At 35.4% G+C, this 15,101-nt stretch overlaps 1 protein-coding gene, 1 long non-coding RNA gene and 1 other non-coding gene across 3 annotated transcripts; 2 read left to right on the top strand and 1 right to left on the bottom strand.

Annotated features, from left to right (window-relative positions):
- Nucleotides 1-112: 112 nt before the first annotated feature.
- Nucleotides 113-6,674, bottom strand: LOC118279078 (glucose dehydrogenase [FAD, quinone]-like). Its single transcript, XM_035598609.2, has 4 exons — nucleotides 6,385-6,674; nucleotides 4,350-4,507; nucleotides 1,795-1,909; nucleotides 113-1,520 (listed from the first exon to the last, which is right to left on the bottom strand). The coding sequence occupies exons 1-4, from the start codon at nucleotides 6,646-6,648 to the stop codon at nucleotides 177-179; spliced, it is 1,881 nt and encodes a 626-aa protein (XP_035454502.2). The 5' UTR covers nucleotides 6,649-6,674; the 3' UTR covers nucleotides 113-176.
- Nucleotides 6,675-7,452: 778 nt separating this feature from the next.
- On the top strand, nucleotides 7,453-7,526 carry Trnai-aau (transfer RNA isoleucine (anticodon AAU)). The gene has a single exon. It is a non-coding gene; the product is annotated as a tRNA-Ile (tRNA).
- Nucleotides 7,527-10,248: 2,722 nt separating this feature from the next.
- On the top strand, nucleotides 10,249-14,545 carry LOC126911414 (uncharacterized). The gene is made up of 2 exons (XR_007705967.1): nucleotides 10,249-10,485; nucleotides 13,797-14,545. It is a non-coding gene; the product is annotated as an uncharacterized LOC126911414 (long non-coding RNA).
- The last annotated feature ends 556 nt before the right edge of the window (nucleotides 14,546-15,101 follow it).

The raw sequence follows: 15,101 nt of genomic DNA, 5'->3' as shown, positions 1-15,101 counted from the left end.
ATTAGGAGCACAAAAATATGCCAGATTATCAAAGAAATCTTGTCATAATAGGTTTCGCATAGAAACAAATAATGCATAATAGCGATAAATGATAAAATAATAAAACAATGAGTCATAGGTGGAAGTGGGTCGTTTATAATATCAACAAAAATATAAAAAAATAGTACTACAAGTAATTAATCATAGTCGTACCGATCACATTCACGATCCTTCAACCAGTCTTCTAGTACAAGGGCCGCGCCTTTCTCTCCTATCATGATGGAAGGAGCGTTTGTGTTGCCTCGGTTCACGATGGGCATAATCGAGGAGTCTATGACCCTCAACCGCGATATACCGTACACTCGCAGTCTAGGGTCCACCACAGCCTTCTCATCCCACGAAGGTCCCATCTTGCACGTCCCTACAGGATGGTACGTGGTCGACGTGTAGGCCCTCGCCAAACACTCGATGTATCTGTCAGTACCCCACCGGTAGTGTTTACATGCTTCTAACGGCGTTTTATCGAAATACGCCCCCAAGGACCTGAACGCTCGCGTTTTTTCCAAACTGATAAGGAACTGGACACCTTTAACTAGTGGAACAATATCACTCGGGTCCTCGAAGTAGTTGGCGTATATTAAAGGCTTGCCATTCGGATCCTGCGGGTTCAGTAACAGTTTCCCTCTACTCTTAGGAACCAAAACCATTGTCCTGGGAATGAGACAATCGTAGTATGATGACGGATATATTACTACCTCGTCATAAAGTGCTGGCTGGCGAACAAATTCCTTCAGGAATCCACGATCTATTTGATATTGAATGTCAGGTGCCGGTAAATCAGGCTCAGTCTTTATGAATGCTATGGCACTAATGGGACCATTGCTTGAGAGCGGGCCGTGCTTGTGTTCCATCTGACGGTACTCGTACAGGTCTTGTAAAAGTTCTGCATTACTGACCCGAGTGTCCGTACCATTGGGTAGGACTACTAGGATACCATTGAAGGTGACGTGATCGTGCAAATTCTCTCCGACAGCTAGATCCTTCTTAACGGGAATGTGTAATTGTTCCAAATGTTCCCTGGGACCGACACCTGACAACATGAGCAACTTCGGCGAGTTGATACTGCCCGCACTCACTATGACCTCTTTCCTAGCATACGCTGTGTGCACCTTACCGTTCAGCGTGTACCTCACACCGTACGCTACTTTCTGTTTGTTTATCAGCACTTTAGTGACTTCGGCTTCAGACTTGACGGTTAAATTCTTCCTCTTGTATCTGATTGGTTGTATGAAAGCATTATTTGTAGACACTCGTACTCCGTCTTTCGATGTCGACTGTGAGTACATCGTGGTGTCACTGTGGGCTCCATTGAAGTCTCCAAGGGGCACGCCCCCTTCAACGAATGCATTAACCATCATAATGGCTGGTTTGTCAATGTTGGGGTATCTGGATACATATTGCTCTCCGTCGACTCCGTGATACTTTCGGTTCAGCCCTTCAATGTTGAGATTCCTTTCAGATTTCTTAAAATATGGCAGCACCTTGAAATAGGAAATTACTCCCTCTTTAGTTTCGACAACAATTTTATTGCATCCTTGTTGCTATGTGTGGTGTGCTATATTTTTGAAAGTGCTAAGTGCATGTAAGCTGTCGATGTTGCACTAATCAAATGTCTCAACCAGTTAATATGATGCTGCGGACAGGTGTGAAGAAGAAACTTCTAACATGTTAGCCAATGAATTGTGCCAAGTGATTTGTTTTTGAAACAGTGCAAGTCAAAACAAGAGTGCCGGTGTTTTGAGAGACGTTGCTCACATCATTATAGCTCCAGCCGTCGTTGCCGAGGTCTGCCCATTCGTCGTAGTCCTCCTTGCTGCCGCGGACGTATGCCATGGAGTTGATGGAACTCGACCCACCCATCACTTTGCCTCTAAAAATGGTTTTATTATGGTTTTGTATTAAAAATCTAACCAGGCAGGTTTGGGCATCAGTACTTTACAAAGAAGCTAATAATTGCACCATTTCAATATCTGCGATCTTCTTAAAATAATCTACGGTCTGATCGATCACATGCCAATGGTAAGAAACAACACTTAAAGCTAAATATAAACTATGTCATTGTGAAATATTGCGAAAACTTTATATCTCTACAGACATTGATAACGCTGTTATCAGTCAGTATTTATTTTAACGTAAATAAAAATCACACACTAAGATAATTCGGCGCCGAATTATATCGATAGAGTATCTAAAATAATGCAAGTCAATGTGAGTTGGCAAAGGGACGAGCCAAGGTTGAATAATACGACATAATGATTAGGTGTAACTAAAGAGCAGAATAGGGATAAAAATACAGTGATACGAGTCTAGCTGCCGCACTCAGAGACATTTAATGATTACTTAAACTATTCCTTAGTAACGATTTTGTATCGAAAACCATTGCTAAGGACTGGGTTAAGTAATCATTAAATGAGTCTGAGTGTGGCAGTAGGACGCAATAGTTAGTGCTTAGAGTAAACTTAGCTTAGAACCTCAAGAAGCAAAATACAAGTTCCTACTTAAAGAAACACAGCAAATGCGTAAACAACAGTTTCGATTAATAATGATCGAATGTTTACGAACAAATGAGTATAGACGAAATAGGAAAGACTGAAAGTTAAAGATGAAAGAGTGAAGGTCATTAGAATTAGTTCATTTCATAAACTTTTACTATGTTATAGACCTTGACTCTGTGTTAATGAAAGTAATTAGTAGGTAACCTTGAAGATTACAGGCAAATCTTCTTGGGAATTTAATATTTGAAGCAGACTTCAACTGAAATTGATACAGAAAATTATAAAAATCATGAGTTATATCATTTTGACTTTAAGATATATCTTCGTATTATCAATGACTTTGAATTTGCAATGACTTTCAATTTGAAATTCTCTTAAAGTTAAGACAGAACAAAAACAAATTGTAGATAATTACTTCTAATTGAAGATTTGCATCTTGGAGTGTGACATTTCGATGTAGAATCGATCAGAAGCCAATCAAATTCAGTGTTTTCAATTACGTCGTCACTCAAACTGAAATTAGTTTACGGCGAGAGTTAAAAATAGAACTCTTCGAGGTCAGAGTCTAGCTTAGACTATGGGAAAAAAGTACAAGAAGTAAGCAAGATTCTACTAAATGAATTTTATTGATTAAAAGAAGAAATTTTCGTTGATGAAGTAGTCAATTTCGCTAAGATTGAGATTTTGGTCAGGGAAAGAATTAATAGTAATAATTAGCTCCCTAATATTTCCGATCGAAAATCGACAGAAAGTAGATGCAGTCACTCGCTGTCCAGCACTTGGGAGTGAACCGATATTGAGCCTGTTAAACAAAATAGAATGCCCCTTAACAGCATAAGAAACTAACCCACCCAGGTTCAGGACTAAACATGCACCGTAAAGAAAAGAAAGGCTACGAACAGGACCAAACCAGATCAGCTGACGTACACACCTCGATACTAGAATACAGTTGGAAATGAAACGTATTAACCCGGCATAGTAACATTAGACCGTGATAAGATAATAGAAACGTGTGCTACGTGGAATGTTTACACTGATAGCGAGGCAAGGGCGATGGAACAAATCGAATTCGCGAACCATCAGATATTAGTGATAACAAACAAATATTGCGTAAAATTTAATCGGGATAAGTGATCTGTATCGGGCAGCTATCAGGGCTCGTGACGAGGTGTTATCGATTAACAGGGACCTAATATTGTTAAATAATGTTCGTGTTAATGTGATAAGAGTGCTTTGGAACCTGGAGGTAATTGCTTTAGTCATCTACGTATTGGTTTTGGGGAAATTATGGTGAATAATTTGTACTTTTCTGTAATCTGTTGGCGGTTGCCATGCCAATGTTTTCAGCCATCATCATATTAGGTTCGAATAAGTTCTGCAAGTTTTTGTCCTAGCAGATGAAACACTTCTTAAGACGGAAGGCACTGACCAAACTATCTATCGACTTTATATTTTCCATTGTTACCTACATCCACAAGCATAACTTTTCAGACCAAATTCACAATAGGACTAACTACAACAGCATTGCCACACAATCATTTTCTCATCTTTAAGACTGAAATTTTAAAACCGACTGAAATCAGGCAAATCGGCCCGGCCATTCTTGGACCAGTCAAGGGTTTTGTTTTCACAAATGTATGTAAAGGTGCTCCCACACAGCAGTTATATAACGTTAGAGACAGACTGTTATAACTTAACATTTGTGTTTAAACAAATTATAACAGTGGTTGTAGAGTATGTTACATGCTATTATATGTTACACAATGTTGTATAACGTTATACAACTGCTGTATGGGAGCACCTTAAGCTAACTACCTGGGCCATCCGCAGGATTGTCCGGGGCGCGCCAGACAGCTCTTGCCGTTAGGTTCGGTGGCGTAGCTCCAGTCTATGTTGGAGCCCAGCAGTGTCGTCGCCAGACCAGGCACCAGGGTCACGTCTGGTTGTTCTATGCCTGCTTCTAATAGTAGCACCTGGAATGGCATTGGTGGAAATTTTAATGATAAGTATCGGACTCATAGCTGCAAAGATTTTATTTTAATACATTGTTTACTGTTTAGCCTATTGAGTTTATCTATGGCTTTAGAAGAGTATTAATAATTGCCTACAAAATTGTATGACAAGGGCGCGGACCAAGAGTCCGTGGAGAACAAATGTAAATAAACTTTAAAAAAAAATTGGCTACTTTTAGCATGTAAAAGGAAACACGAGATTAAGTGCCCAATTTTCGATCTGATCGGTAAAGAAATCTGCCTGACTCCCAAAAAGGTAGTCTATGCATGAAACTGTAACCTCTTTGGTGTAACAATAAAAAGTAACTGGCAATATTTGTCAAAAGAATTGTAAAATGCCATTAAGTTTTCTTTTTAATATTTCTTTTTCTGTAAAGAGTAATGGCGATCTAATTTGTAAGTGGCCAGATTCTTCTTTAATAGCAAAAAGGTTACAACATTTTTATCGAAGAACTTCTAACGAAATTAAAGACAATTGAAAATGAAGTATTCCTTTAGTAGTTTCAAACAGTTTCTGACAAGATTACCTACACATTAATTAAAACATCAGAACTAATTGTAGTTCTAGTTATCGCTTCGGTCGTAATTTAGAATTAATCGTGAATTAAATCATCACTACCCACTTAAAGCACTTAAGCGTTAAATTTGAAAAGGAAACTAGCTACATTTTTATCGTATCCTTTGTAAATGAATAATAATTAAAATTGTGTACTTAGTGGATCGCTGGGGTCGCGTGCGTTTGGCTGCCAATGCTACCATTATCGTGTATTAACTGATGGTAATGTACGACTTAGATATCGAAGGTTGGAACTAAGGAGGTTGTATCTAATTAGCCCGGTCGGGGAGGTAATTTACAGATAACTAGTGGTCGCCTAGTGGCCGAAATTCGACCATATATGATTTAATTTACAATACCACTTAACGTACGTTGAATGATAATTTTTATTTAATTCAAACTCTATTATAAAACTCTTTTCATATGAGACGTGAGAATATCATCGCAATGTCTATCGATTTTGACGTTTTGTCAAATACGATCAGATACTATGCATGTGTGTGTAATGTTTTATTTATTGATTTAATGTACTTTATAAGCATTATTTTTGAAAAATATTAGCGCTATGCACTTCTCCTACACATAAACTATAAGTGTACCAAATTTTATGCTCCTACGTCCGCGCAATTTTCGTAAAATGTGGTCCAAAGTTTTTGCATCACGTATTAATATATAGATGATACGTATATCTATACCTTCTCCGTGTGAGAAGAGGCTTTGGTCAGCAGTGGCCACTTATAGGCTGATGATGATGATGATACCTATATCTGAGTGCCGGAAGATGAAAAGAAATAATGACTATTAATACTTAATTTTTTACACGAATGGAGTCACTCTCGTGGTCCGAAAATTATTAGTTTGTTAATTGGAACAATTTTAACTCGTAAACCGCTGTACAGGTTTTATTTTTTGCTGCAATCGTCATAAATCATATGATTTTAGAATCCACAAACAAAAAGTGACCTAAAGTACTAACTGCCATACTCAGAGACATTGAATGATTACTTTAACTTTTCCTTAGCACCGATTTAGTTCCGAAAACAGTTAGGATTGGGTACAGCACTTAATACCTGTTTTACGTAGACTGGAGTATCTCGTAGTGCAAAAATTATAATTGTAACAACTTCAACCCGGAAACCGTTGTACAGATTGCGAGTTTTGGTGCAACCATCAAAACCAAATATATTTAAGGATCCACAAACAAAAACTGACCCAAACTACTATTATTTAGTACCTACCTAAACAATAGACGTAAGTATTAAAATAGTGATGTAACTCCTACCTTCCAATCATCGACAGCAGACAATCGGTTAGCGACGACACACCCCGCGGACCCGGCTCCTACCACTATGAAGTCATACTCCTCTCTCGAAGCCACCTCATCATTGTAGCAGTGTCCTCTGCCTCGTTGGACCCTCTTGTCGTGCGACCCTCCGTAGAGCTGCACCACGAGGTTCAGGAACACGAACCCGAAGGGAGTGCACGATGACAGATGGTGCGCGTTCACAGGACACGCCTCTGTCAAGTTTACAGGCTGCCACTGCATCGTGGCTGGAATGGTTGAAAGATAGTTTTATATGGTTTTATTAGTACGTCAAATTCCTCTATTTAGGGCTTTATAGTTCCGGAACAACGTAACAGGTTACCGGGGCGCCGGTGGTTTTAGGGCCTAAAATTTCGGCAATAAGAGTCTGATACTCCCTCCAGCCTCACACAAGGCGGAGAAGTCATTGGATGATTGATGATTTCCCCAAAAAAACGGTCTTTATAGTTTGTATACTTATAAAATAGTGTCTTCTGAAGACCTACAGTTACTCCCATGCATTTTTTTTTGAGAATCATAAATCGAGACATCCGAACATTGTTTTATTTCTATTTGTTTATTTACTTTGGGCTTTTTTGGGCCCTATGTTAAGGTAAAAATATGTTCAGCAATCTTTGTGACAAGCAGACATTGTTTTCTCGTTTTTCAAGGTAAAACTATGTTTGTCCAATCTTTGTGATGAGCAGAATTTTTTCTCACCTTTAATTAATATTTATTTTTAATGATATATTTTTTGTCCGACCTATTAAGGGAAACCCATCATTTAATTTTATGGAAAATCCTAATATTGACAAAAAATAACCACATAAAACAACGGTACATTTCCGAACAAAGCGTGACTGTTTACGTCACAATCTTTAATACAATCTATACGTAGATATAACATTACTGTAGCTAAAAATATCACACAACATGTAGTACATAGTCTATATGCTACTATTAATAGAAGTCAACTCATCACAATGTCCATCAGTACAAGTTGTACGGCAAACGAACGTACTGGTCTATTTCGTCACTGACAACATCGGCCCATTAGCTCAGTTGGTTAGAGCGTCGTGCTAATAACGCGAAGGTCGCGGGTTCGATCCCCTCATGGGCCACAAATCTCTTTTTGTGGATTTTTATATTTTGTAATTTAGAAAAACATTTTTTTTGTGATATCAGAAATATATATATTTTTTGTATAATATATTATGGTCACTTGTTTTTTTTTTCATATTTTTTCTATTTAGGTATGAAGGCAAGAAATATTGTACGTACCTTAAAAAATATTTTTCACGTTTTTTTTTTCAACACCTAATATTTTCTTACTTTATTTTTTCAAGTCAACAATAAGCCACGCACGCTTTTCATTGAAACACTGCTACAAATGAGAGATCCTTTAAAAACAATCCATTAACTGTAATGTTGCATTTAATATAGTGCGATATCGACCTTGTGGGTAACAAATTAAATAATCAAGTAACACAAAATGCCTGGAGATCCTCTATATAAGTAGTAGGTACCTATGTACATAGGTAAACGACCCGGCTGTAGATATCAGAACAATTTAGCATATTGGGAGATTTATGACAAACTTTAGAATTTATTTAGATAGTGAAATGAGCAGGTATGAGTAGTGTCATTGTGAGGGATAACGGTATAGGCCTAATAATTTAATTTATGATTAAAATTGAGATATTTTTTGGTTGTTGGTATTAATATTTATAGTTAACTTTTGGGAATAGGTATGATGGTAATTTAATGCATCAGCAATCAGCAATTATTGGAATAGTAGTTAATATATCTTGTATTAAAATTTGTTGTTATACTCAATTTTAACGATTTTAACGAAATTTTATTATAAAACGCGACAAAATATAATTATTATCATTTGTAAAGAAGTTCATAAAAAAATAAAGATTTTTTATACAGATACACTGAACAATATTTTAATCAAATTAAAGACAGAGTGACGCAAGGCAACTGAACTAGTCTTCTATTCATTAATTTTATAGAAAAGAAAAACAAATTGTTACTCATACATTCCGATATTTAAATTGGTTGTTGAACTTGAATAAATAGAAGAAATACGTAATATTCTATTCTGGCAAAGGATTTGATAACACTAATTATATTAGAGAAAGTTGTTTTTGACATTGACAATTTTTTTTTGAGCGGAATTCATTATCCAATGACTTCTCACGCCTAGAGTGAGGCGAGAGGGAGTGTCAAACTCTTGCTGACTGAAAATTACCCCGTTTTTACCGTTACTGGTTACCGGATTGCTGCTTACAAGCCATAAGCTGAAACATAAAGAAATAGGTAAGGTGAATTTTATATCAGAAAAAGCCCAATGATGCTTTAATTGACCTGGTAACTGACCTGAGAACAGAGTCGTGGTCTTTATTTAAATGATGACCAAAAGACAACTAACATTTCTAAAAAAATAATATTTAATGAATTTTTGGATTTACTGACATATTGTTACCTAGCTTTTGCCCGCGACTTCGTTCGCGTGCTATGTGGTTAAAATTTTTGGTTTTAACCACATAGTTCCCGATCTCGCGGAATCTCTTCAAAAATGAGATGTAGAAGATATTCCAGGGAACTCTTCAAAAATCAGCATAATGAGCTCTGCGTTTGAATTTAATAGATGTATACTCACTTAGGGCATTGAAAAAAATATTTTAAAAACGGACTTAAACTAAAGAAATATTATAATCTTTCCGAACTTAAGATGAAAACTAACTTAAAACTAAAGAAAGCTACGAATTACGAATTTATAACAATTAAAAAAGAAATTATATTACAACCTATCCTCTATGCTATAATAACCAAGCTTAAACTAAATAATTTAAAAGAAACGACTTAAATCTAATCTATCTAATTAATTAATAAATTAGACTTACAATTTTATTAAAAAAACTAACTACAGTAACTACTAATAATCGATATCAAACTAAACCTACGTTAAATAATTTAACCAGAAAACCAGGAAAACCCAACAAATAAACTTATTAATTGACAAATACAACGAAACCAATTTATTTAGAACTAGTGGTCGCCTAGTGGCCGAAATTCGACCATATATGATTTAATTTACAATACCACTTAACGTACGTTGAAGGATAATTTTTATTTAATTCAAACTCTTTTATAAAACTCTTTTCATATGAGACGTGAGAATATCATCGCAATGTCTATCGATTTTGACGTTTTGTCAAATACGATCAGATACTATGCATGTGTGAGTAATGTTTTATTTATTGATTTAATGTACTTTATAAGCATTATTTTTGAAAAATATTAGCGCTATGCACTTCTCCTACACATAAACTATAAGTATACCAAATTTTATGCTCCTACGTCCGCGCAATTTTCGTAAAATGTGGTCCAAAGTTTTTGCATCACGTATTAATATATAGATATACGAAACAGCAGGACCACTACAGACAAATAGTCATACGACTGATAATACACTTCTTCTACGATAGTACCGAAGCGCTCGGCCGATACCCAACCAAATGAATGTAACGAAACCATAGCGCGATCTAATAATCCAATGAATTAAAACTATAACATGAACTGAACAATTGTAATGACACCATTGCGCGATCAACGCCATCTATCTACGGAGTATAGGAACAGCCCGACATTGTTCAATTCCGTACTATAATGTCCTTTCTAAGGTTCTAAACTATATCTGTACCAAATTTCAACCAAATCCGTCAAATAGTTGCGGAGATTAATGGTATAAGCATAGAATAGTGTTCGACGTGATTCTTTAATTTGACATAACTTTTCTAGATTATTTATGAACCGATTGACATGAAACAAACACTAAATGTAAATTCAAGCATACCACAATATATTCGTCAAAACCGCATCCAACTCGGATCAGCCGTTTCTGAGATTAGCGCGCATAGACACACAGACAAACAGACAAACAGACAAAAAAAAAGTTAATTACATTTTTGGGTTCGACATCGACATAACAATAACCCCTGCTATTTTTTTTATTTTTATTTTCAATGTACAGACAGCACTTTTCTACGATTTTATTATATGTATAGATATGTTACATTCAGAGTGATTAAATAGCAATTATTTATAATGACTGGTTATTATGAATAATCGTATAAAAATGCCAAATAAATAAATCACTTTATCTGGATATTATTCATAATAGGGAGTCCAAGTTAGTCAAAGTAATAATACATGTGTAACTCAAAATGTCACAAGACTTTTACTTGTAAGAATAACTTGTAAGAATAAAAATTAATCTCTAAGATCAAAGACTAATTTGTTTTGGCATAAATTTGATTCGCATAACGTTAGTAGGCCTAATAACTTATGTAGGAAATGGTAGTAGAGAACTTGTACATAATTCCGATCAAACTAATTTGCTATAGTTTCTGTAACAATTAAATAATAATGTTGGTTAAAAATGTAATATGCTATGCAACAAAAGTTAGTGACAGAACCGAATTGCTACAAAACCAGCTCCACGTAGTCTTGTTTGTCCTACCCCTAGAGTGTAATTTAAAATCGTGTAGGCGCGTAGGAGCGAGGCGGCCCGTGGGCTGAGGAGCAGGAGGCTGCTAGCGACCCACCGCGGCTGAGGCTGGCCGGCGAAGCCGGCCAACAAGCCGAAGCTGCGGTGGTGAGCGAAAGCCGTCTGCGACGATTAGCACGCGTGGGGCCGCCGGAGGCCCGCAGCGCCGGAGCCATGACGGAAACCCTGCCTGCTGCATGCTACATGTTTGTTTGCATGCTGCTCGTTTTATTACATTATCCAAGTCTTCGAAGATAGTATATAAAATTGCTAGTTAATGTGATTAATTTTGTGTCATTTATCACTTTATCTAAATTGAGTAGACGTTATATATAATTGCTAGACAGTATATATAATATCAAGATTTATTACTTTGGCTGTAACATATAGATTGCTTGGTTCACGGCACTAGTCATGAACATATCAAGGAAATCATAAAATTGCAAGAGATATGTATTATATATTAAGTAAACTAACGCAATGTCGCTTAAAATATTGGAAGAACTTGACATTCAGTCGAATATTTGTTTCGTTTGATAACATAGTCTTGTTGATAATTAATATATCGTCTATTTAACCTTGTAGAAAATATTCAAACTACCCAAAAAGTTGTATTTACTCGTATTAATCAGTCTGTAATGAAGTCAGTCATTTTAAAATCATAGTTAATTTTCAATAACTCTAGTTTTCTACATGCAGCTGCGTTTGTGAGAAATTGTGGTTTTCTTTTGAACAGTTCTTGGTTCAATAAGAATATTCGCTGTAATTCCTTGAAAATTTGAAAATTGTATGATTTTAATTGAAATGATCATGGATTACTTTAAAATCGGTGCAGTAGTTGTAGTTTCAGAGCCGTTTCCCTGCAAACCAAGTACTACGCTAATACAATGTTAAACTTCTTTATTTAAACATCCATATTCCAGAATCATTTCCTTAGTTTAAGTTTTCTACTGTTTTAATTAACCCACTTATAATAGTAATCTCCGTTTGGTAATTACGTTATAAAAAATATAAATTTGCATACCTTTTCGCACTAAATCAATTACTAATTGGAATGTACTAAAAGTTAAATCGTATATTATACATTTTATTGCTGAATTATACAATTATATTATCCTGTAAATTATGTTGTTAACAAGTACTTAAATTAAATGCTTTGAACACAAAACATTGCTTAATAAGCTACTGTTTACGATCATAAAGGTTTTTACTGGTACTTAGGTAGGTAACTACTACATAATTTTATAAGCAACAGACTAATATTTTGTTTCAATGTTATTGCGGTTGGTCTCTAAAAGTTTACTGAAGATCGTATAAGCAGTATAAACTTACAATTCCATGTTTATTTTGTAGTATTAGTGTGGCCAATACAGATATACCTACCTAGGTATTTATGAAGAAACAATATAATAAATGGAGAACGGAATATATTCTGCCACTTTACAGAATCATAGAACACAGTTCTGTTACTATATCGTCTAAACCTAATTAATACGTCGCATCATTTAAATTGTTTTACGAAGATGAATCGACAGTTTCCAACGTAACTCTGTGGCCACGACAAATATTATGATTTTGATAGCTCTTAATAAAATTCCATGATACGAGTAAAGTGATATTATACAATTACAATAAAAACAAACATTTGTATCGTGTCGTGAGCAAAAATGCTCCGTATTGTCATCATCTCAGACTTGATTTCGGTAAAACAATAATGTAATGTGAAGTTGATAAGCGTTCCACATTTATGTTGCTTAGATGCTCGACACCGTGATACAGCAGTTCTTTAGTTACCTTGTGTACATAATATGTACATAAACATGAATTAAGTATGTCAATTTAAATCTTAAGTAAATCACGAGTTCTTCCTAAATAGTAGTTGTCAACTTAGCAATAAAGGAGCAGTGGATAATTTCATTTTATTTTTTACTAGCTTCCGCCCGCGACTCCGTCCGCGTGGATGTCGGTCTTCGCGTGGATGTTTTATTTCTCCATTTTGAGTAACTCTAACAATGACATCTTATAAATATCTATTGGAGCCAATTACGGCTAGGCCCATAATAATTAAGGATATCCCTCTACTGCTGTTAAGCTTGCGTTCTGTAGTATAAAAGTGAAAAATTAAGTTTTTTTTTTTCTACATATTTTTTCAGGATAAAAAGTATCTTATTTTATGACCAGGATAATAAGGTATAACTATACCAAGTTTAATCGAAATCGAACCGTTAGTTTTCACGTGATGCCTGAATATAGAGATAGACAGAAAAAATTAATCACATATTCCGGTTTAGTATCGATCTATAATTAATAAAAGTACCTACGCCTTTACCTACTAAATAGAAACTAAGCGTAATTCATGTATATATTTGGTGTTTCTGTACCGATTTCTATGATTATTTTTTTAAGTTAATAGGTAATAATGTTAACTTTTTTTAATTAGGGATGAATGAGTGTCATAAACGTAAGAATAGGTAGACAAATATAATCAGAAAGCTTCGAACTGCTAGGCTGCACACGCGACGGAAGCTTCAAAAATGGAGTAAGTTCTCCGGTTTTCCCAACATTTCCCTTCACTGCTCTGCTCCTATTGATCGTAGCGTGATGAAAGGTATACTATAACCTGTCCAGGACAATTGTACCAAGTTTCGTTGAAATCTGTCGAGTAGTTTTTTGTTTCTATAAAGAACATACAGACAGACAGACAGACAGACAAAAATTTTTCTGATTGCATTTTTGGCGTCAGTATCGATTACTAATTACCCACTGATAGTTATTTTGGAAATATATTTCATGTACAGAATTTACCTCTCTACAGATTTATTTTTAAGTATAGATTTTTATTTTTTGATTTTCCACGACAGTACCGAATCGCTCGGCCCATACCCAACCAAATGAGTGTAACGAAACCATAGCGCGATCTATTTCGATCCCAACGACAACTCGGATTATTTATCTATACTCCGTTCGGGCATTTTCTTTGTACTAAAAGTTTAATTATATTGATATTATTTTTTTCATACCTTTTTACTATTTATTTACTTTTTTTCGATGAATTAAAACAATAACATGAACCGAAGTCGTGTAACGATCGACATAGAATTATCTATACTCCGTTAGAGCATTTTCTTTGTACTAAATGTTTTATTATATTGATATTATTTTTTTCATACCTTTTTACTATTTATTTACTTTTTTTCGATAAATTAAAACAATAACATGAACCGAAGTCGTGTAACGATCGACATAGAATTATTTATAAATAATTTATTTCTTATTTTTATTTTTTGATTTTTGAAATAAAAATATATCTATGTCTTTTCTAAGGTTCTAAACTATATCTGTACCAAATTTCAACCAAATCCGTCAAATAGTTGCGGAGATTAATGGTATAAGCATAGAATGTTCGACGTGATTCTTTAATTTGACATAACTTTTTTATTTATGAACCGATTGACATGAAACAAACACTAAATGTAAATTTAAGCATCCCACAATATATTCGTGAAAACCGCATCCAACTCCGATCAGCCGTTTCTGAGATTAGCGCGCACAGACGAACAGACAAACAGACAAACAGACAAACAGACAAACAGACAAAAAAAAAGTTAATTACATTTTTGGGTTCGACATCGACATAACAATAACCCCTGCTATTTTTTTTATTTTTATTTTCAATGTACAGACAGCACTTTTCTACGATTTTATTATATGTATAGATAGATGGACAAAAAAAAGCCGCTGCAATTCAGGATCCAGGTCAGATCAGTAAGTCAGGATCTACTGTAGATACAACCATGAAAACACCGGAACACTGAAGTCCAAAAGTATGGTCAAACTTGAAAAGTATGGCCAAGCTTGGCGACCATGGCCAAGCTTGGTGACCATTGCCAAGCTTGGTGACCATTGCCAAGCTTGACAACTGTGGCTAAGCTTGGCGACTACGGCCAAGCTACGTGTCTCAGGGATATGAATGACTGTCTTGGATCCCGCAACGGCAGTGGGTCACTTTTGTCGGAGACCCAGTGATTGTTGGGTAAACATGTTCTGAAGTGAAGACCGCGTCTAGATTAACGTATAGGATGCACTTTAGCTAGGTGGAGTGATGCTAGAGGATGATACTCAATATCCATAAAGTCTC

Source organism: Spodoptera frugiperda, chromosome 14 (genome assembly GCF_023101765.2).
Source record: "Spodoptera frugiperda isolate SF20-4 chromosome 14, AGI-APGP_CSIRO_Sfru_2.0, whole genome shotgun sequence".
Taxonomy (NCBI): domain Eukaryota; kingdom Metazoa; phylum Arthropoda; class Insecta; order Lepidoptera; family Noctuidae; genus Spodoptera; species Spodoptera frugiperda.
The sequence above is the reverse complement of the archived record's forward strand: the minus strand, read 5'-3'. Positions and strand labels throughout refer to the sequence as shown.